Source organism: Syngnathus leptorhynchus, chromosome 7 (assembly GCF_054491065.1).
Source record: "Syngnathus leptorhynchus isolate UIUO chromosome 7, UIUO_Slep, whole genome shotgun sequence".
NCBI lineage: Eukaryota > Metazoa > Chordata > Actinopteri > Syngnathiformes > Syngnathidae > Syngnathus > Syngnathus leptorhynchus.
Genome location: NC_141201.1, coordinates 10,916,336 through 10,939,371, shown reverse-complemented (window position 1 = coordinate 10,939,371; position 23,036 = coordinate 10,916,336). Strand labels below are relative to the sequence as shown.

The following is a 23,036-nucleotide window of genomic DNA, read 5'->3' as shown; positions in this document are numbered from 1 at the left end:
ATGTTTCCTTGATAGTTAGCAGTTTGTGCTATTTCAACCCTTTTCTTTACAGATGCACATATGTGTTGCCCGAACAATGATGCAAATCAGCCTGCATAACAAATCAGTAATTCCATCAACTGTATAATATAACCATAGACAGCTGTCAGATCCGCACATGGCATATCTTCTTAAAACAACACACAGGACCTCTGGTGGCTGTGCAGGGCTGTGCCTTTTGCAGACATGATTTATTTTGTTGGGCTGGTGGTCCACTTGATCGCATATCAGAGCCCGCCAAGAAGACTTACATTCACACCTTCTCAGGGATGCTGGCATCTGGAACTTTCCACTGGAAACAAAGACGAAATAATAAAAAGTGCAAACTATGTCACGCTGTCATACTTTTGTTCTTGTTTTTTCTTGCAGTATAGGTTTATTGTTTTGCATTTTATGGAACACTATGGCAGGGAAAATATGATGCCTTTGTATATTTGTATGCTCACTTAAATAACTTGACATTTGCGTGTGAGCGTGTGTGTGTGTGTGTGTGTGTGTGTGTGTGTGTGTGTGTGTGTGTGTGTGTGTGTGTGTGTGTGTGTGTGTGTGTGTGTGTGTGTGTGTGTGTGTGTGTGTGTGTGCGTGTGTGTGTGTGCAACTGAGCCTAAATTAAATTCCACTTGGAGGAGTCAGAATGAATAGCATCTAATTTGATGGCAGAGAGAGAGAGAGAGAGAGAGAGAGAGAGAGAGAGAGAGAGAGAGAGAGAGAGAGAGAGAGAGAGAGAGAGAGAGAGAGAGAGAGAGAGAGAGAGAGAGAGAGAGAGAGAGAGAGAGAGAGAGAGATGGAGAACATGCCGAAAAAGGTCCTCAGTGTCGTTGAGCAGACGACTGCAGACTGTCATGACGGCGTGCGCAGCGCTCGTTTAAAGCCGCAGGATTTGGTTTAGCCTGTTGTCAGAGCCGATGAGCCTTGAGCGAGTGAAGGAGGGAGGGAGGAAGGGAGGGAGCTAAGGGCTGATTTTGATCTTTTACCGGATCGAGAGGAGAAGAAGGGAGGTGCGAGGCACGGAGAATGGGCTATTTTGGACCCGGGCACTGAGCCTGCTCTTTGCTGCGCGGTGTATTAGGCAGCCTTCGACGCAAGCAAATCGCCTCCCGCGGCCACCGCCAAGTCGACGACGCCGACGAGAGCTCCTTCCACTTCTTGTCAGAAAAGCGCCAGTTCAAGACAGCCTGTTCCACGCTCAACTGTTCCTCACAGGACATGAAAGTGCAGCAAGGCTGCAACTCGTCAGACATGGGCATCCCCGTCACCACCGAGGAAGAACTGCGCAGAAACAGCGTCATCACGCCCGAGGATGTGCTTGGTTTACAAAAGATCACCAAGAGTAAGTGTCCTCTATTCGGAAACTGTACGTGTAATTGGCAAAATAGGGGCGTGCGGTTAAATCCTCGCTACTTCGGATTAGGGTTGCCGATCTGCTCCTGTGTGACTTTATATCGGGCAGCTATATCCTGCAAACACGACGTTTGCAATCAACGAAGTCTTCAAGCGCACTCATGCACCATGGACAGCGACACCAAAAACTCTCCATTCATTTTTTTTCAAAAAGACGCTGTCAGTCACCCAATAGGGTAACCAATATTGTGCATGTGTGGAATCGATGTTTCATCGAGCAGTTGGATGGGAAACTGGGACTTTTGTTTCGAAGTTTGACACGAACCATTTGGATAGAATGTAACATAACCTAAGGAGAGAAATAGATGTAATTCACCGGTTAAAGATCAGCAGTCAGGTGAACGAAATATAAATTGGACTTTTAGTGACGTCATGGCAGCCCAGCTCAACTGTATTTTTTGATATGTAAAGTTTTTGAGTTGACACAATTGATTACATTGGTGAAAAATAAATACATTAAAATAAATCTACACACTTGTAAGGTTTGTGAAGTATAATGCAACACAATGTTTACTCAATTATTATGAATATAGAGGTCATAATTAAAGGTCAACCTCTCAGAATGACCTATCATTTTAATAAAATAATCATCAACAGCATCGTCATCATAATACAGTTTTATTTTTCATCCATCTAGTTTCTCTATTGTTTATCCTCCCTTCTGTAGCAGGTGAACCTGGCCCAGCTGGCTTTAGATGAAATGGCGGGTGCACAAATTGTGGGCATGCTGGAGCCTATCCCAGTAGTCATCGGGCGGTAGGCCGGGAACATCCTGAGCCATTTGCCGGCCAATCGCAGGGCACACAAAGACAAACAACCATCAGGCAATGGCACTCACACCTAGGGGCAATTTGGTGTGCCCAATCGGCCTACCAAGCATGTTTTTAGGATGTGGGAAGAACATGGGGAGAACGTGCAAAATACACATAGGACGGGCCGGAGGTGGAATCGAACCCGCATCCTCCTAACTGCAAGGCAGACCAGTGTTACACCGTGCCGCCCCTCCAACCCATTATCTTGGTGGGTGGGCACGACCCCCTGTGGCCTGCCCGCACACACCCGTGTTCCGCAGTACTTGTTAAACAAATCATTTTACTTTATATTCTAATAACTATTATTGTCACATTTGCACCATGTCTGTAGCCACCACAAGGCCTCTCTTTTCTCACGATAAAGGACGTTGACTGAAATGTCCACTGGATAAAAAAAGTAATGTAATTGATTTTGATTGACTTGTATTAATATTATATATATTTCTTCTGTCCCTTTGAATAGATGCTAAACACTTAAAGTTGGAAATAATTAATCAAATAAACAAGCCATAGAAGCACGGTTCCACCGGAGTGAGTGGAAAAACTGTATCAGCGCTGCATCAGTGAGATAATACTTAAATCAGCCATGATGGTGCACTAATCTTGCCTCACCAGTGACTACACGTAATCTGGATTATGTTAGGAGGGCGGAAACACCATATTATGCACCAACCTGGCACACAACAGGTAATTAAAGATCCCGCAACTACAACGTATGCATAAATACGTGGCATATTTTTCAGGGTAAGGCGTTTATTCCTTGCTTGCTTGCTTGCTTTCTTCCAATGAAGCCTCTTAATGCCACGGCATCTAATGTTTTTTTTTTTTAAATCAATCTCCCATTCTTTTCTGGTCAGTGTTGCAATTTTGAGCATCTTTTGTTTTGGTATGTTCCGCTGCATACACTTTCTTAGCTTTGCAGATGCCTTAGTGTGTTGAGTTAAAATCCTGTTTATTTTCCCTAAAGTCAAAAGAAAAAAATCTAGTCATGTATTTGAGATTTTCTGTTTGTAATGCGTCAATAACTGCAACAGTCACACTTTGGGGATTTAAAGATGCTGTTGAGAAGTTGCAAACAGTTAAGAACACAATTCAGTTCTTTATTTTCTGTTAGAAGGGATGGAAAAGTGGTGCCTGATGTCAGAAGGACAGTGATTGTCTCAACAGCTAGAGGCAAGGTCGTGTTATGGGCCAGCTCAGAGGCAGCCAGTCATGGTGTCTCAGTACGATTAGTGTGACACAACACAGGCAGCCAAGCGAACTTCCACTGAAAAGCACTGCTGAGAAAGGAAAAATGGAACGTCAGCATTTGTTCGCAGTCTGCGCTTTCATCTTCTACCCCAGCAATTGTTAGCATTTATTCTCTTTTCTCTCCATCTGTCCTTTCTTCAACCATGTTCTGTTTGACTGCATTTCCAATTAATTTCCACCATCTCACCTTCTCTTCATGCTTCATTAGTTTTATAAGAAACCAAAAGAGCAGAAAACTCTGAGGGGACTAAAACTTAAAGTACAATTTTCTGAAGGCTATTGATTACTCCCTAAAACATGACTTTCCCGGCAGGCATCTTCTCATCCCTCAATATACTCTCTAGTCCCCCTGTGGCATTGGCATTTATTCCTTCGCTTTGAGTATCATTGTCCTGATTTGGAACGTTGACTGTCACTTGATGTAAATTCCATTCTCAGCAATGTTATAAACTTTGGGAGTCGCTGTTTGTTACAAATTTTTATTGTTTCTTAGAAATTTGATGCATTTGTTCATGATCATGAATTTATGTACAGTATAATATACCGAAAGTGAGGCAGAGAACTTCCCAGCATGCTTTGCAGCTTCCACTCCTTGCAAATAGTTCATGCTCATTATTCGCTCTGTTGTGAGGGTGCCTGTGATGTCTTGAAGCTTGAAAGTCGTGAGGAGTGACTTGTCTTGTGTTCTGGACTAAATTTCAAATTTGGTTCACTCTGATGGGTAGTAAAATAATATAAGAAAAAATGTGCGCAAAATTTGTTAAAATGTATGTGTTGATTCTTTAGTTACACCTCCATGCTTACATAAAATGTGTTTCAATAGAAGTTCTGTTTACTAACACTCAACATCACATAGTGCAAAGGAGTTCTCTCTAAAGCGTCCCCCCACACACACACACACACACACACAAAAATCTATTTTATGTTGCCCTCCGAAAACTCTCTATGAGGCTTTAGAGGGATCGCTTCAAATTTTGAGAGGGGCCTGTGAGGGAGAGAATATTACTGTAAGCCTTCACATGGACTGGAAGTCCAAGTATACAAGGTCAGTGGATGTTTTTAAGATGCAGAGATATATTCATCTAAATGTCAGTTAGCCTCGCTTTGCTATGATCCACTCAGAATGGTATATAGACCAAGGTTAGTTGTGTCTTGCAACATGTTGGCGTCTCCTACGTTTTTTTACTCGAGTCGGGGTGGAACTAATCCACGTCATAAACCTTTAAATACTGACTCAACTATATTGTGATTACACAACATGTTTAAAGCTAATACAGTCTTCATTGTAGACTGTGAAGAGATAAAAAGTAGTGTTGATAAGAATATGTATACCATACAGTATGAACTATATATTTTCTAATGAAACAGCTGTTTATGTGTGAACATGTAATGATGATGATATCTAATTTGTCCTGCCTAATGTCCACGTTGAATCAAAATTAGAAATTTGAGAAAAAGGCCAATACTTTTTTAGGGCCCCGAGCATTCCTGTGCAAAATTAAAGGGGAAGTCAAGTCAAAAATATTCTGCATCACAGAGCGTAGGGGCTCATCTTCCAAACATCACATGATCAAAACCAGAAAACAGATTTCCTATTTTTTTCTTACTTGAATAAGATCATAAAAATATTAGGAAAATATTAATCTTGTCATATCATAGGATTAATGGAGTCACTGATGGACAATGGTGCAAGCAGCAGGGTTTCACTTCCCATTCAATGACAACATGAATGTAAATGTGGGTGTGAATGATCACCCGCCTCAATGTGTGCATTGTGATTGGCGGCCCGGGTCAGGATAAACGGTTTAGAAATGGATGAGTAGTGGATAGTCTTGTAAAAAAATAAACAAGCAAATAAATAAATAGATAAATAAATGAGTGTTGTGGTTGTGCAAGTATGAAGACAAACCAATAGATCCTTAATCCCAAAAGAACAGCAACAAAAACATTTCTAATCCACATGCTGAAGGGGTGAGAATCATGTTACCAACAAATGATGTGAGTCTTCACGCAGAGCAACTTTACCCGACAGTTTTACTGCGGTGCCCCGCAGACATTTGGAGCAAGATATGCGTCTGCCCTTTACACAAATACTCCATGATAACAAAAATGAGATGTGCACCCTGGGGTGTGAAAATTAACATATACAGTTGAAAGTGAAGTGTCAGACTGTGTTGATTGGTTTGATTACGGAGGAACATGTTAACACGTGACACATATCATACAGATCTTAGATACTGTGAAGTCGTTTCCACATTAACTCTATCCATGAAGTCAGTTTAACCAATTTACTCAGTTTTTTTTTTTTTTTTTTGCCTTGAGATTTGGAGAAGCCCGTGAGTTGTAAATAAATAAATAGATAGTAAATAAATAAATAAATAAATAAATAAATAAAGATATTGTGTATAGGGTATTTCCACGTTCATGTCTCATCTTTTTTCTTGTTTGTTCATGCTTACGTAACCGATTTCTCCAATTTCACTTGAGGTCCTCAGAGTGCATACCTCGCCTGAAGCCAAACCAAAGTAGCACCAAAACATAATCGTTCCTATCACTTTACATCCTTGGAAGATTTTCCAAGGGAAATTTACACTACATGCTTGCACATGTACTTGTTACAATACCACTTAATTTGGATCAAAACTGAACATTATTGTTTTAGAAAAGATTTTTTTTGATTGATTCAATGAAGCTCTTATGTCTAAGATCATTGCAGCTAACTCCTTCCCATAAAATTAAGTTAAATAACTGCAACATGCACACACAGACACACGCGAGCATGTACGCACACTAAAAAAAGCTCCACTTGATTTCCTTCACCATGGTCACCTAGCAACCCTTTTGATAGTAGTGCCAGCTCACTTAGCTTCTTCTTTGCCCTCATCCACCTGACTGCTCTGCTCAATTGATGTGCCGCAGCAAATAAAAGGCAATTCCGCGCTAGGCGAAGGCGCTATGCAAATGATGTGTTTTACTTTGGGGAGTTGATGAAGGTGCATCCCTGAAGCCTTCTCCTTTGACTGCCATTTATTTCAGGAGAACAAGAGACATCGCCTAAAAGAAGTTTAATAAGAATATTACGAGGATAAATGTCAAGAGGGGAAGAAAACAACATATCTAATGGAATAATCTGTAGTCCATCATATTATTGGGTGTCTATTGAACCCCCCTCTGCTGACAAATATGTGCACCTAGTCATATTTGTTTTCTCTGGAATTGATCCTCATCTTTTGCCTGCTAAATTCATTTGTTCATGGCGCATATGCTGTAATGCCCCGAGTTTCTATAACATGGTGACAAAAACCATGGCTAGATAGGGAAGTAGTAATTAGTGTCCAAAAAATTAGCTGAGGTGACACATCCTAATCGAATGACAAGCTTTGTATGCGAGGGAAGTGCTCGGTTTAGTCTGGGTTGTTAGTAGAAGATACAGAATTTGAATTTTATGGTGTATAGTGGCAAGAGCGAAGCCTTTTCTGGAAAAACACACGTGAATTTTCCCTGAAGCAATTATTTTTCTGGTTGCCTTTCATCAGCGTCATAATTTGCATTTTGAATCACTTGTTAATACAAACAGGACTTGAATGCAACATTGCCAAAGAGCAAAGTGAGATGCCACGTATAGCTCTTTAATCCCAGAGATTAGCGAGGAATTACAGATTTTCAGACAAGGATTGACTTCCCACAACACATGTTCTTGTCCGTTGCACTCTCCCACAAACTCCTACCGAAGTAGGCAGGTGTGTGCGCTTATACCACTCACTCACTCACTCACTCACTCACTCACTCACTCACTCACTCACTCACTCACTCACTCACTCACTCACTCACTCACTCACTCACTCACTCACTCACTCACTCACTCACTCACTCACTCACAATTCTACGTTCACATGGTAGTGAGCTTGTATGGCAGGCTGTGTCATGTCTCACTTCAACAGCACCCGTAGGCACCTTGGCACACTGTTGGGTTCATTGGGAGGTTACAGAGGATATTCTATCTATTTATTGTTGGATGGCCAAATTACACAATATTTACACAATAATAGTTTAATCTTACAGAAGTGCATACGGGGCAAAAAGAGTACAATCTTTTGGTTGAGTTTTTGGAAGACAGCAAAAATGGTTTTAAAAATCTATGCATCGTTATTTCCACCATGTTTGCGACCTATAAATTGTTTCCCCAAAAAGCAAGTGACATTTTTAAGAGAGGGTGAGTCAAAATATACAGGATGCTGCAGTTGCATTACAGTGCACACCCCATTATCACCGTGTGGCTATTTTCAGAATTAACCAGTCAAGCTCTTTTTAATTGGACTCAGGGCTTTTTTACATTACAGTAAATTTCAGTCAGTTTGCCCATGGAAAATGTCGTTTCAGTTGTTGTTGTTGTTTTTTTTTTAATAGCATTTACGTTTTTATTCTATTTCATAAAATAATATGTTTTATACAGTTGAACATATTAGTTTTAGTTAATAAACTTTAGGGGAACTTCATCTTTCACATATGGCCCAGGTGATCTGAAGATGCCCTCAAAATCTGACAGATTTCAACCATTTTTGCAAAGAAGACTGGGCAAAAGATCAAGTACTACATGTACATGCACCTATGTTTTTTTTTTTCAATTGAGTTGTACAAGTTCTAAGTTACATTAATGGTGGAAAACGTTAAAATGATCAATCTTGCTGTCATGTTTTGTCCTTAATACAAACAAATGATTTGAACAAGGGTGTGTAGACTTTTTAGATGCACTTATATCATTAAGTACTAGTGAGCTGTTTTTTTTATCTGTGAGGGATTTGTGACAGGAAAGAATGGCAGAAAGAAGGAATAGAATAAAAGAAGTATATTGCAAATTCCACTGCCTTGATTTTCCTTCATCTATCTGTTGTCAGTTTGCATTCTTTCAATTTATTTTTAAGTTCCACTTAAATGAGTGCGAATGCTTGTTTTTCTTTAAGTGACCTGCAATTGACTTGCGACCGGTCCAGTGTGCCCTTCCTCTCACTCAAAGTCAGATGCAATAAGTGGTTGAAGCAAAGATGATTAATGTGCAGTAAGAGTGAAAGTTTAATACTGAAGTGTGTCTTATACATTTTAGAGCCAACGCATATTCGTCACTCTCACTCAAAATGTCAAACAAAGCACATCAGGCTAATAAACCTCAGCGAAGAGAAAAATGTGCCTCAAGTAATATAAAGTGAAGCAAGATCTTAATGATCATGATCAACATTAGATGTTTACCACTAGACGTTATGCATTTGCAATAACTTTTTGGAGCCAAACATTAATGTACTAGCAAACAAATGTAAACAGTCCAATAAATTAGAATAAGCAGCCGTCGCAATAACGACTTGTTCACATTTAAGGCACTCTAAGCCTAGGTGTCAACTATAGTGTGCTTTGTTTTATTAAATGGTCTATAAATATCTTCAAGCAGGTGGCTAAAGCCTACCTGGGCCATCTGCTCTCTAACCCCCACAAATACTTAGATGATACTATTTGGATTTGTGTACTGGTCCAGACACACTGCGGCTTCCTCAGTCTTGCATTTGTTTTTTTCTTTCTGCGATGAACGTAATTGTATATTTGAAGGTCTGGTCTAAATGTATTACGCAACGTAGAATGGGCAAAATAAACTTGCCAAGGTGTGTCCACTGCCACTGGTTCGACCATGTGATGGTAAAACACAATAAGCCTCTTATGTCTAATCCTCCTCCCATGTTGGCGAAGGAGCCTTTCACGCACGCACACACCAACACACACACACACACACATGGACACACACGCACGGTTTAATGGGGTAAAAAAGGGACCATTGAAAATGTCCACAAAATAATATGTTAAAGGTTGTAAGGGAACAGCTATGCTTAGCTTCAACCTTTCCTCGCGCTTGTGTGCTTCCCTCCCACATTCCAAAAACATGCTTTTCAGGTTTACTGAAAATGAGCCCGCAGGTGTAATTGTGAGTGGGAATGGTCGTTTGCTTTTTAAAAAAAAAATTGAAACTGTGGTTGGGGTTGACTCTAGCGATCAGGGAGTATCTCGCCTTGAGCCCAGCTGAAGGAGACTTTAGATCATGTGACTCTGTGCTCAATAAGCGGAGGAAAATTGGTGGATAGATTGTCAGAGGTTGTGCCATTCAACAACAACAGCACATTTGCACACATTTCTGTCCACCTGCTCAAAATGTTTATTAAAACAACATCGTGTATGTGAGTGCATCTCTTTTCTTCTCTGTTTCAGACTATCTTTGTTCACCAGAGGAAAACGTCCATATGATCGACTTCACCAGATTTAAGATCCGTGATATGGAAACAGGAACAGTCCTGTTTGAGATCACTAAACCTCCAGCACCAGGTCAGCTCATAAGCTAAACAAAAATGGCCCACTTAACTCTCATGCTCACTATAGTGCAAAGGTCACCAATGTTTTTTTTTTTTCAAACCAAGAGCTACTTTCTGCATACTGAATAATGTGAAGGGCGACCAGTTTGATATACATGAAATAAAGCTCTCGCTCCGATCATGTTAATGATTTTTCTCAATATGCAATACTTTGTACATCTCTGTGCAAATGTTTGCATTTTTACATAATCAGTTTTACGAGATATCGAGAAAATCACGATTTCCCTTCATTGATCGGGCTACTCAAGATGGAGGGTGCATGTATTGAAGGAAAGTTTGTTTGGGTGTTTGGATTCATTGTGTTTAAATGGATTGTTTTAGCTTTATTTCTTCCAAACTCACAATTATATCATTTATTCATGCAGGAGGTCGAAAGCAATGTGACCCCAACGCCGGGCGCTTTGTTCGCTACCAGTTCACCCCCGCCTTTTTACAGTTGCGGCAAGTCGGAGCCACGTAAGTCTGCCTTCTGTTTGAGTGAAAGGCAATGGGGAATTAAAACAAAGAGACTGGGTGTGAGACAGCAAAAGATAAACAGACAGAGAGCGTCAAAAACTGAATGATGAACTTGTATGGCCGGCTGCTCTACCAAAACAGTCGAACAGGGTGTGTGGGCTGACAAGCAAGAACATACACAACATACTCTCAATGCTTTTGAGCAGTGCTGGAATCCGTTAATGTCAACCAACTATGCCCTGGATGGATAGATAAATGGATGGATGGATGGATGGATGGATGGATGGATGGATGGATGGATGGATGGATGGATGGATGGATGGATGGATGGATGGATGGATGGATGGATGGATGAATGGACGGATGGATGAACAGATGGATGAACAGATGGATGGATGAACAGATGGATGGATGAACAGATGGATGGATGGATAACGCAATAGTAGCTGCAATTTTTGATTGAACAAGCAAGCATGTATTGTATGCTTTCCACAGCTTAGTTTGACTGGGTGGGCCTCTTGTGTGTGCAGGGTGGAGTTCACAGTGGGCGACACACCGATCAACAATTTCCGTATGATCGAGAGACACTACTTCCGAGACCAGCTGCTCAAGAGCTTTGACTTTGAGTTTGGCTTTTGCATGCCCAGCAGCAAGAACACATGCGAGCACATCTACGAGTTCCCGGCACTGTCAGAGGACATCAGTAAGCGCAGTCTCACACAACAGCTTGATACACAAAGTTTCTTGTACCTTCTGTCATCTAGTGGAAGAACATTTAATTCTTCTTCCCGTCAATATCCATCGCTGCCATAGAATAGATGGATGAATACAAATATTGTTGTAAATGGTCACAGAAATTATTTTATGAAAGCCAATAGTGTTTCTTCTGTGTTTTTTCTACAATTGTCCTCCTAGTAGAGAGGACAAAGTGCATACTAGTACATAGAACTGCGGTCGTCAAATAAATTCTCAAACTATTTTCCATATTCACATGGATTTTATTCACAACTTCACAAAACCCCCAAACTTAAATCCCAAATATTTTGTCTTCTCTCTCTTAGTGCGTGAGATGATCATGCATCCATATGAGACACAGTCTGACAGCTTCTACTTTGTGGACAACAAACTGGTGATGCACAACAAGGCAGACTATTCCTACAGCGGGGGTCCATAGGTCCACCATTTCCTCCCCCTTCTTTAGACATTGTCCACTCAGCCGTTTCCACTTCAGGGCCCTAAATAGAAGAACCCACACGAACGTCTCATTGCTGTTGGCTCCTTGTGTAGGAATGTACACCAGTGAGCATTTACAGCAGTGTGTCTGCGGCCGGCACATGTGTTGTGCATACAGTAGTGATTGGGAAATGAAGCTTCAAATTGTCTTCATGAAGCAGTTGTTGTAACGTTTGACTCCTCTGAATGGCACTTTCTACTCAACGGAGGGCTGAGAGCACACTGACGTTTCTTTGAACGATTAGTGTCATCTGGAGGACTCAAAAAAAATCAATAACTGAATCATGAAGCAAATTTGAAGCTTCATTTTCCTATCACTACCTTACAGTACATATCAGTTCAGTAGATGGACATTGGTTCATTTCCATTGTGTGTGTTTTGATAGCCAGTACTAATAGCTAGAGATCATAATACTTTGTCATTATGGGTCCTGATGTTTATATAGTTTATACTACTGATGGAATCTATTTCTGATTGCACACGTCACATGACTCGGTTCCCAATACGTCTCAGCTCAGAATGACAGACAAAGGTGATATTTGTCGATTTGTGGATCATTTTTGTTTGCTTTCAGGTTCATAGCATTGTCTAGAGTATTTTTCAAAAGAGTTGTCATTTTGAAGTGTCAGACAATATACATAGAAATTTTGATATCCAGTACATACATTGTAGTACAGAACACTGCATATACATTTTAATTATGATATTAAGTGTTGTAAGAATTTTATGTGCAATTTTGAAAAGTGTAATTACATCAATGCAATAAATATGGGACTTTTTCCGAAAATGTGAGTGATTGCCTTTGATTTACACCCAATCATGCGTGACAAAATTAAAATGAATCTTCACAAGCAAAAAACTCAGGTAGAAGAATTTGTACAAAAGTGACTTTACTGCCATCCTCTGTGCAAAATGCATTATTACATTACAACCACCAGGCGTCTTTCTTGTTTCTTTGTACAACAATAAAAGCGAAGCGAGTCATTAAATATGTTGCATTTGGCCCCAACAACAAATATATTTATTGGTTAAGGAAATGTCAATAGTAGTTAAATATAATTGCTACCTTTAATGGAGGTACAATACTTTTGATAGATTCTTTCTATATGGCAAAGTTGGCAAGTCCGACTCCAAGTAACAATTCTTTCTGTGACCATGAAGTCAAACGTATGATGTTTTTATTTGGTAAGATGTGCGTTTTGTGTGTAAATATGTGTACGCCAATACAAGCATTACATTTTTGCTATACAGTAATCCCTCGCTACTTCGCGCTTCACGTATCGCGGCTTTGCTCTATCGCGGATTTTTTTCAAAACTTAAATTGCCGATAGATTCGGTGCATCACGGATTATTATCGACATCGGGGGTCACTTGGAGCGCACTGTTTTCTCTGACCATATCACACTAATGGCCAATGGAAACATGTTGAGCTGTGTCCTTGCAGCTGATTGGCTTAGCAGTTCTAACTACAATTTATCAGCCTCCCGCACACCCGTCTGTGTCAACATATTAGACTTGCGCTTCATCACGGAATATTTTTTTTTACTTGTTTCTTGACTTTAAAATGTTTGCAAAAGTGTTCAATTATGAAAAAAAAGTGTTTGATAAACAAAGTGTTTAAAACAATAATAAAGGTTAATAAAAGTCTCTTGTGGATATATTGTAAGAATATATTGACTCTTTTATTTTCTTATTTATCTAAATGAATAAGAATATTTCTAAAAGTCAATTTGACTTTAAAATGTTTACAAAAGTGTTTAAAAATACAGAAAAACGTTTAATAAAATAGACATAAAAGTGTTTAAAAATGAAATAAAAGTTCATAAAATCCTTGTATGGACATTGTAATAATTTATGTTCTCTACTACGCGGATTTTCACCTATTGCGGGTGGGCGTGAAACCAATTAACCGTGATAAACGAGAGATTAGTGTATTTAGCAACTTTTCCAACCCCTCTATCAACAATTATCCCCAAAAGGAGAAGTAAAAATGACAACAGTGGTCCTAATGCTTGGAATATTCTTATTTTCTGCACAGTAGAGAGCATAGGTCTAAGATTTGGTCTGAAAATACTGTAGACCAGTGGTTCTTAACCTTGTTGGAGGTACCAAACCCCACCAGTTTCATATGTGCATTCACTGAACCCCTCTTTGGTGAAAACAAAAATTATTTTATTCAAATTCAAGACATCAATGTTTTTACCGGTGCAGAAAAGGAGCTGTGCATGAAAATCCCCTTGTTCAAAGAACGAAACCAACACAATGCATGAACTCAAAACTAATTACATACCTGCAAAGCAGCATGACTTCTGCTGTTGCCTTTGAGAAACCAGTTCAGAGATGCGTCATCACGAATTTACACGACAAATCAGGTGTGTTCGGTCCTCTGCAGAAGAGGCTTTGCCGAACCCCTGAGACTAACTCACCGAACCCCTAGGGTTCGATCGAACCCAGGTTAAGAACCACTGTTGTAGACAAATCTACAGTTTCGTATATTGTACTTAACATTTTGAATTTAAGCAATGCAGCGGGTAAACTATGAAAGTTTGATTTAAGATAAAAGCAATAGGGATTTGTCATCAATTTGATGACGTCATGTAAAACTAAGTCATATTCACAGAGTGCACTGGGATTTAAGACCACCCTCACTTTATATAATCTGCTGTTCAAATTTGTACAGGAAACATTGCCGTTTTCTCACTTTGCTCAAATTCTCCATTTCCCCCAAATAACTTGTGCTGTTTTTGAGTTGACATGGAAATGTATGGTCACACAAGCTATAAGAGGTCTTCTCTATTCTCATTGAGTAGAGAGGTGAACACATTTGGGAAAACAAGCATTTGAGGACTTCCTGGGTCACAGATCCAATGGTGAAGCCGCCTGCTACCGTAACGCTCATTCAAAAAAACGTGTCAAGGATCTGTCGGTTCAGAAGGGGTTGACAGTTGACAACTGCCTGTTCAGACTAAGGACGTGGTGCAACAGGTTAAATACAGCGGCAAATTGTCAGCTGAATAAATGTCGGGATGCCAGCCACTTGAACACGCGTGTTGCTTCAAGCTCTGTTCGCTCGATGTGTCTTCAAACTCAATTTTATGAGTCTCACTGACAGGCAGCATGATGTCTCCGTAGCTGGGATGGACACAGGATGCCTGTAAACCAGAGGTGATGGTCACGGTCGCGGGGGTACTTTGTGGATGTGACACCAGGCTGTCTTCTTGCAACTCTTCCCACAGGTCACCTTAAAAACAGGTGAAATTGATAAGTCATTTTAATTGAAACAATTGAAGAGTTCAATTGGAAATTTTCCCTTCATACAATGTATATCGTAAATTAAGTAAGATAGTTTAATAAGCAATAAAAAAAATCACTCCCCCTTACAAATTATATTATGTGAATTTAATTCAATTTGAATACATTTACTGCTTGTACTTATTAGTTTATTTTTGGTCGCACATTTTTTTTTATCTTATCAGTCACAATAAATCAATTGACGTTAAGGTGTTCTAAATGTGACCTTCATTGGCCAAAGAAACTCTGGATTAAATCATCTTCATTCTCAGGATTTTTTTTAACTGTCTCTCTCAAGGGTCATTCTGTGGCTTCCTGTTCCTGGAATAATTTACAAAAAGGCTGGAAACTTCATGATAAGGTCTGAATTTATGTTTCTAAGAATCTGGTGGATAATTTCGAGGAAGACATATCTGACTGTCGATGTTCTGTCTGATATTGATCAAATTTTGACAGAAAGGTGTTCAATTTAATACTAGATATAGTTTCATTTGCCATCTTATGAGGGGGTAAATCAATGCAATAATTACGTATCATGATCATGTAAATGCCTGTATGGCTGATTTTAAGGTCAAGCTGGTCATACTAGGTAGCTGATAAATACGCTAAGTTACTTATCTGTAACCTCGCGGGCACTGCCTACCTTTCAACTGCAGATCAGTCAAACTGGGGTTAAGTACATCCACATCATAAGTATCTCCCTCTAATTGCAAGTCCTGCAGACTCCTTAGACCAACATTAAAGTCGTTCTGCTGGGTGATGCTGTAGGCGGGTGGCAGCTTCATAGTCGCAATTAAGTTCATGCTCCCGGCATGGACGTCAGTTGTGTGCTGCTGATCACATGGGGAGCACAGCGCCAATGAGTCGCTAGAATGGGTGTCGGTGAGGGAGACGAAAGAGGGCCGCTGTGAGGGCGGAGGAGGACACGAATACTGTGGACGTCGACGAGCTCTGCTGGGTTGGTCATGTGTTGGGCTGGAGGACGTTGGCATGGACCCATAAAGGCCGGGAGGTCTTGTGTATGGTGGCGTTGATCGGAGCGTCTTGGGCATCTGTCCAAGAAGATGGTCTAGGTTTTCTGCAGAAAATCAACATGAAGGTGCTTTTCAGTTCTTAACTTGATCTCAAGATGTTCCAGAATCTTACCTGGTCTCGCCATGCTCCTGCGAACACTGACGGGGTCTTTGCGGCGCCACTTGTACAACTCCTCCTGCATTTTTTCCACTTTGGCAGGGTTGAGAGCCCACAGACAACCTTTCCGAGAGGAGTTCCCTTTTTTGCCCTCCAGCTTCTCAAAGCTTTTGTTTAGAGAAAGGTTGTGGCGCACTGAGTTCTTCCATCCATCGGGAGCTGTCTAGAAAGAAGCAGGCCAATGGGAGATATTGAATCCGATTCATAGTACAAGACGGACAAAAGTATTTGAACACCTGGCCGGAACATATCCATCTATCCATCCATTATCCGTACTGTTTTCCTCAAGAGGGTTCTATTGTCAAAAATATACTCTCAAGTCTTGCCATTATTTCACAGGTTTCTACATGGATTTATACAGTATACATACTTGGAGTTAATTGCAGGTGAGACTATGAATAAATTGTTGCAGCTACGGCATTTTAACACTAATAAAAATTCCAACCATGATAAACAGACTCCATGTCACGTTTTCTGACACTGCAGCATGTTTTTAAAAGTAATAGACAGCTGCTTGGTACGTTGCCATCTAAGTTGCACACATTTATGCTGCATTTTTAACTGAGATCCAAACCTCAGTGCTTAAAAAAAAAAAAGACGTTACATTAGTCATCAGGGATCGGCGCTGTATGAGCAGATTATATTTTGTGACTGTTATGCAAACTCCACAACAATCTACTTATACAACACACAAACAGCCCCCTTATTAAAGTGTGTCAAGACAACCTGATTGGATGACTTCCTCATGCCTTTACACATAGTCATGACCAAAATCTCTGCAGTGAGTCATTCATCATTACAGAAGTAATTAGTGTCATCGAGCACATTAAGACTGAAGATATCTACTGGCAAAACAGGATCCATGGGAAGGTGGCGGGATCCATCCACACCTATTTATGCTTGCGCTAGTGTCAAACGTTTTTATTGTATTGTATTTCTATTATTAATATTATTATTATGCATGGGTTAGCACAACCGCCTCACAGTTTCGATTCCACCTCCGGCCCTCCCTGTGTGGAGTTTGCATGTTCTCCTCAGGCCCGTGTGGGTTTTCTCCGGGCACTCCAGTTTCCATCACAAAATCATACTTGGTAGGCTGATTGAGCACTCCAAATTGTCCCTAGGTGTGAGTGCGAATGGTTGTGTGCCCTGCGATTGGCTGGCAACCAGTTCAGGGTGTCCCCGATGACTGCTGGGATAGGCTCCAGCACGCCCCCCCCCCCCAGACAAGCGGCTGATGGATGGATTTCTATGATTTGATTTTTATTTTCATGTAGCATAGGTGTGTAACCTGCAGTGTTGTACCTTAAAGTAGGGGAAGTTTTCAGTCATGAAGCTGTAGATCTCACTGACGGGGAGACTTCCCGTTTCACTGTTTTTCAGAGCCATGAAGATGAGAATGCTGCAGAGGAACACAGAAAGAATACTTCTAAATATATATGGACAAAACATAAATGATTAATCATAGGAAAATAGGGCAGATTAGGATCACTGCTCCACAGTTTTAAGGTTTGGGGTTCAAATCTGAACTCTGGCCTTTGTTGTGGAATATGTATGTTCTTCCCACACTTGTGTGAAATTTCTGTGACTACTTCAAATTCCAAACACATGTGGCAGCTGGGATGGACTCCAGCACACCCTCGTGAGAATATACAGTATAAAATTAATGGATGATTAAGTTGCGTTAGATCTGTTCAAATAAATGACCTTTAACCTTGGTACAAGTCCGGAATTATTGTGGACAATTATCATTTCTGGACAACGTAACAAAGTAATGTATATGTATGAATATAGATATGAATATATATACATACACACACACACACACACACACACAGACACACACACACACACACACACACACGCACACACACACACACACACACACACACACACACACACACACACACACATATATATTAAAGTTTGGAAGTAATCAAATCAATTGTCACCTGTATGAGTAAATTGGTTTTGGGAAGAGGGACTGCAAGTTGTTTCTCTGATGAATTTGAGACGAGCGACTATGGGGAGAATAACTTGGCTTGCAGGAATGCTCCTCAGTAGCGTATGGCCTTGTCGCGACCTGTTGAGAACATACAGGGAGGATCTGAACATCTCATATCGTCTCTCTTTAGTCAGATTACCTTGCAACACTTCAGCAGTTATTGCCTCTGCTATGATGTATTGCACTTACTGTACCTCTTGCAGCGGGCTGGCGGAATTATACGATATATAGCACTGAGAATGGGAACAAGTAGTCTCAGATGGCACGGCTGGTAGGTCAGGGTAGGAACACTGGAGAGATCATAAAAAGAAATTCGACAGACAAGGGGTTAGAAATTTCATTCAATGGGGGAAAAAAGACTTGGATAAACTAGTGTATCATGACAATATGGCCCTTTTCATCACCTGACCATTGTAGGTGGATTGTTCCCAAAGTGTTTGCGCCTCGCTGTTTGATCCAAGTGTGACAGAGCACATTTGAGGGCTGCAGAGCTGCTGCAGGCTGCCGAAGGGAGACGAGCCAGGGTGAAGACAAATTGTATTTTCTGCCGGATCCTCGCTGAGCTGTCGCACGTAGGGGTGGAAACGAGATGGGTCGATGAGGCTCTGCCATCCCGTCCCTTCCGCGTTGTGCTTCCTGCTCACAGGTGCGTGCCTTAAGGTGAGGGGCGCTCTGGCATGCTGGCTAAAGCAGACATCACTGCAATGTGTTGTCTGTGAATTACCATGTTACAATATTAATCATGGTATGATGTATCCTACAGAAATTGCTTCAAAATGCGAAATATTTAAGGGACAAGTATTTCTTACTGATGACAACTGAATGGAGGCTGTAATGTAGAAGTGGACTAAACACCAACAACCTGTCTCATCTTCATTGTCGTCATTACCTGTGATTCTGCCACCCGCTCAAGGTGCTCGTGTGAGGTGAGAAGTTTGACCTGGGCAGTCGAAGATTTAGACTCATCCTTGCTGGGTGAAAACGATGGAGTGACTGACATTCTGTACCAAGGCGTGATTCTGGAAAAATATTGAAAACGCTGTTGATGTTAAATCCGCGACACACACAGTAAATCTAGTTTGACATGTGCAGGTTAATAAAGAGTAAAAGTTGCTCACTGTGTACTTATATGTGTTATCTGATCCCAGTAGAGACTAGAGACACGTGGCCAGTCATGGTACCTTCATCTATTTTACATAAAGGAAGCGCTTTAAAGTGCCAACGAAGCGTGGCTTTTTGGTCATGCGACGCCAAATATCACTGAGGCAGACAAGTGTAAACAGAGGAACAGCAATCTAAGTACTTTCTGTCCATTTGAAAAAAGGCAAAAGGGTGAAGGTGGAAATGGAGAGATTGCATTTCATGCTGCCAAGCAGCAAACACTGCTCTGCCTAACTGACATGCACTCAAAAGCCTGAACGCATGCACTTAGGCATCGAAAGTTCAAGTGGTACTTTTCAGAACTTGGAAAGAAAACTCAAACTAATTATTATTTACCATTCGATTTGTACAACTTTATAAATGTACACATCATTTGCAATGTATGAAATAAGAGCTTTTCAACAGATGGATATATGCTTGTGTCAGTTTTTGAAATCACTTGCTGCTCTGAAATATTGTCATAATAAACTAATTTTAATGGATCAAACTAAAATGTCTTCTAAAAATATAGTACATAGTATGGATTGGTTGGTTACACAAGGTTGAAGAATGAAGAGCACTTTCCAAAAATGAGAGAAAAGAAAATCTTGTCTTTTGTTCAACATGTTCAGACTGAGCCAACGAATTGTTTTAACAGGATCAAATTTGCTAGTGTGCAGGGCGGAAAAAACATTTCAACATCAAAATGTTTCATTGCATTTTGGAAACAAATGGTTTACACATTTGCATCACACTTGTGAGGTTCAAGGGTTACGCTCTTGGCTCAGACCTTCCTTAGTGGAGTTTGGAGGTTGGAGGGATGGACAAACGGACAGATGGACAGATGAACGGGCAGGCTGAACGGGCAGGCAGGCAGGCAGGCAGGCAGGCAGGGCAGGATAGATGGATAGATAGATAGATAGATAGATAGATAGATAGATAGATAGATAGATAGATAGATAGATAGATAGATAGATAGATAGATAGATAGATAGATAGATAGATAGATAGATAGATAGATAGATAGATAGATAGATAGATAGATAGATAGATAGATAGATAGATAGATAGATAGATAGATAGATAGATAGATAGATAGAGAGAGAGAGAGAGAGAGAGAGAGAGAGAGACAGACAGACAGACGGATGGATAGATGGACAAGATCACAAAGTTGAAAATGAAAGTTTACCCTTTTTTGCTGCACAAACAATTTTCACTACAAGGAAGACGTTGCAACAGATGCTGACGCATGGCTGTTAATTTGTTTTGATGCTCAGCATTAATTGGCCTTCCCACAAAGTTTATGTCAAATTCCAGCTTGTTAAATAATAATCGTGAATAATAGTGATTTCCCCTTTTATGTTTATTGTATTGTTAGATTCAGTTTTTTATCAGTTAAGATGTGGAAGCATCAAGGACGTTTTCCAGCATTCAACTACAAACATACAAATGTGTGTGTGTGTGTGTGTGTGTGTGTGTGTGTGTGTGTGTGTGTGTGTGTGTGTGTGTGTGTGTGTGTGTGTGTGTGTGTGTGTGTTTATGCGTGTATATATGTGTATACATGTGTATATAATTTATTATATAAATTGTTTATATCTATATCTATATCTATATTTATATATATATATATAAATATAGATATAGATATAGATATAGATATAATTTATTATATAAATTGTTTATATCTATATTTATATATATATATATATATATATATATATATATATATATATAAATATAGATATAGATATAGATATAGATATAAACAATTTATATAATAAATTATATACACATGTATACACATATATACACGCATAAACACACACACACACACACACACACACACACAAGACCACATCTTTATATGCATATGCATATATATTCCACATATTTGAACCATATTTAAAAGAGCATTTTTGTCAAACGTGGTCATATGTGGTAGCACTGACGGAGTGCCCCCCTCTACCATTTCAGTTGCCCATCCCTGTCACAAACATACCTGCACTGTAATGCTGAATGTGCTACATAGATTGCAGGAGAGCAGTTACGACTGGAGACTCACCCTTAATTTCTTCTTTGCGGATTTACACCTTGGGAATCCCTCTTAGGTCTCGACACATCCTGGCTCCATTTCTTGAAGATGTGCTCGTCAGTGTGCGAATTGTCAAAATGTGCAGTCAATCAGTTGAAGGGCCAGTTTTGGATTTGACTGCTAGTAACATTATCGTCATGCCAGAGTATGAACGTGTGCTTGTGTGTGCGTGAGTGCTTGGCACTCGTCCAACTAAAGACTGGAATGAGATGAGAGATGATAGAATAAGCAAGACAACCTGTTGCAACAGGTTTTGATGGATGCTCACACTGGCAGCCTTCTCTTCCTCCTTGTGTGACTTGGACATAAGATACACTAAACACTAGCTCACACACGACCAGTGGCAGCAGATGCTTTCATCATTCCCACACATTATAAGAAAACAAATGCAAAAAAAGCAGCCAGTGAATCAACAAAATCTTCATTTCCTAGCCAGCTCACAAGAAGCTTATTTTTGCCCAACACAAACCAATTTAAAACTTTCTCACCCGTCAAACAACCCACATAATAAAATCCCTGTTAACAACAAAGGCAATACTTGAAATAGTTGAAACCCACAAGTCTTGCACGACCAGAATATGTTGATTAGCTTTATGAAACCATGATTACAAACTACTCACCCTTCTCAGACAGGTGATGGAGTCGACAAGTTTAAGTACGTAAAGGGGGAGGTTCACTCCAACTGAATAGACAACCTCGTTCACACAACTTTGAAAAGACGTTGATTGGTTTGATGCCAAATCCGCCCATTGCCTACACTTACCTTGTTTGATGTGACAAGAAGCAGGCTGACTCCTGACTGCTTATGATAATGTTTTGCCTCGCTCACCTCTGCACGTACGACTTTTATTGTTACGCTGCAGCAACAATTTCCATTTTCCAGTGCCTTATTCATCATCACTCATCACTCACCCTTGTGTGATGGCATCACAAAATGAAACCAAATTGAGTGGTGATTTCTAAATTGAAGCTTCAAATTTTGAACCCATAAATTATTTTTACCTCGGCAAGTTGGGTTGTTCCACCGAATAGCTGATGTGGCACTGTCTACCTTGAACATACCATGTTCACGGTGAAAGGGCGAGGCCGTGACAGAGGATTTATTACATGCTGAATAAACTTGTGTTAGTAAGGAAAGCCTTCTGCCAGGAGCTCTTTTCTGCTAAGTTCTTTAGGAGGGCGTAATGTGCATGTGTTACTGAAATTGTCTTCAATGATACTGTACATCATTCCTCTGCTCTATGTTAAAAACATTATTTAGACTGTTTATATTATTTTTCTGATGTAGATTGTGACTTTAGAATGCGTGTCAGTCAAATATACCCCCAAAAAATCAAACGAGTAAAACTGCAGTCTAAGGTTGAAGTCGTTTCACATCACTTTTTTTGTCATATTATTGGGGTGATAAATGCATAATGTGATAAATGTTAAATAAGTTTTATTTCTATCTGTACATATGTCTAAAGATGATCATTTTCCTACCACAGTTGTGCTTAACCTTGCATCGGTTAATCAAATAAACTCTCCATGGCCTACATTTACATTTTAGGTATGTATAAACATGTATATGTAATGTTTTTACATATTGGGATACATGTTTATATATGTAATGTTTTTACATATTGGGATATGTCAAGTTGTGTGTATACTTTTACGAGGCCACTCAGTCACTGTCAAAAAATGTATTTATGTAACAATATAGCTGTGGTGTAAAACTG

General features: G+C 40.0%; 2 protein-coding genes across 3 annotated transcripts; one reads left to right on the top strand and one right to left on the bottom strand.

Annotated features, from left to right (window-relative positions):
• Positions 1 to 956: 956 nt before the first annotated feature.
• Positions 957 to 12,326, top strand: unc119a1 (unc-119 lipid binding chaperone a1). The gene is made up of 5 exons (XM_085916383.1): positions 957 to 1,369; positions 9,750 to 9,863; positions 10,276 to 10,366; positions 10,897 to 11,069; positions 11,428 to 12,326. Exons 1-5 carry the CDS (start codon positions 1,246 to 1,248, stop codon positions 11,538 to 11,540), a joined length of 615 nt encoding a protein of 204 aa, XP_085772509.1. The 5' UTR covers positions 957 to 1,245; the 3' UTR covers positions 11,541 to 12,326.
• Positions 12,327 to 13,433: 1,107 nt separating this feature from the next.
• foxn1 (forkhead box N1) lies at positions 13,434 to 21,458 on the bottom strand. 2 transcript variants are annotated; one of them, XM_085916534.1, is made up of 9 exons: positions 21,289 to 21,458; positions 18,976 to 19,105; positions 18,491 to 18,799; positions 18,281 to 18,376; positions 18,034 to 18,164; positions 17,387 to 17,483; positions 16,037 to 16,244; positions 15,534 to 15,968; positions 13,434 to 14,840 (listed from the first exon to the last, which is right to left on the bottom strand). In XM_085916534.1, exons 2-9 carry the CDS (start codon positions 19,084 to 19,086, stop codon positions 14,560 to 14,562), a joined length of 1,668 nt encoding a protein of 555 aa, XP_085772660.1. In that variant the 5' UTR covers positions 19,087 to 19,105; positions 21,289 to 21,458; the 3' UTR covers positions 13,434 to 14,559. The 2 variants fall into 2 exon arrangements, with proteins under 2 accessions (XP_085772660.1, XP_085772661.1); XM_085916535.1 differs by having other exon boundaries at positions 18,491 to 18,722.
• Positions 21,459 to 23,036: the final 1,578 nt, after the last annotated feature.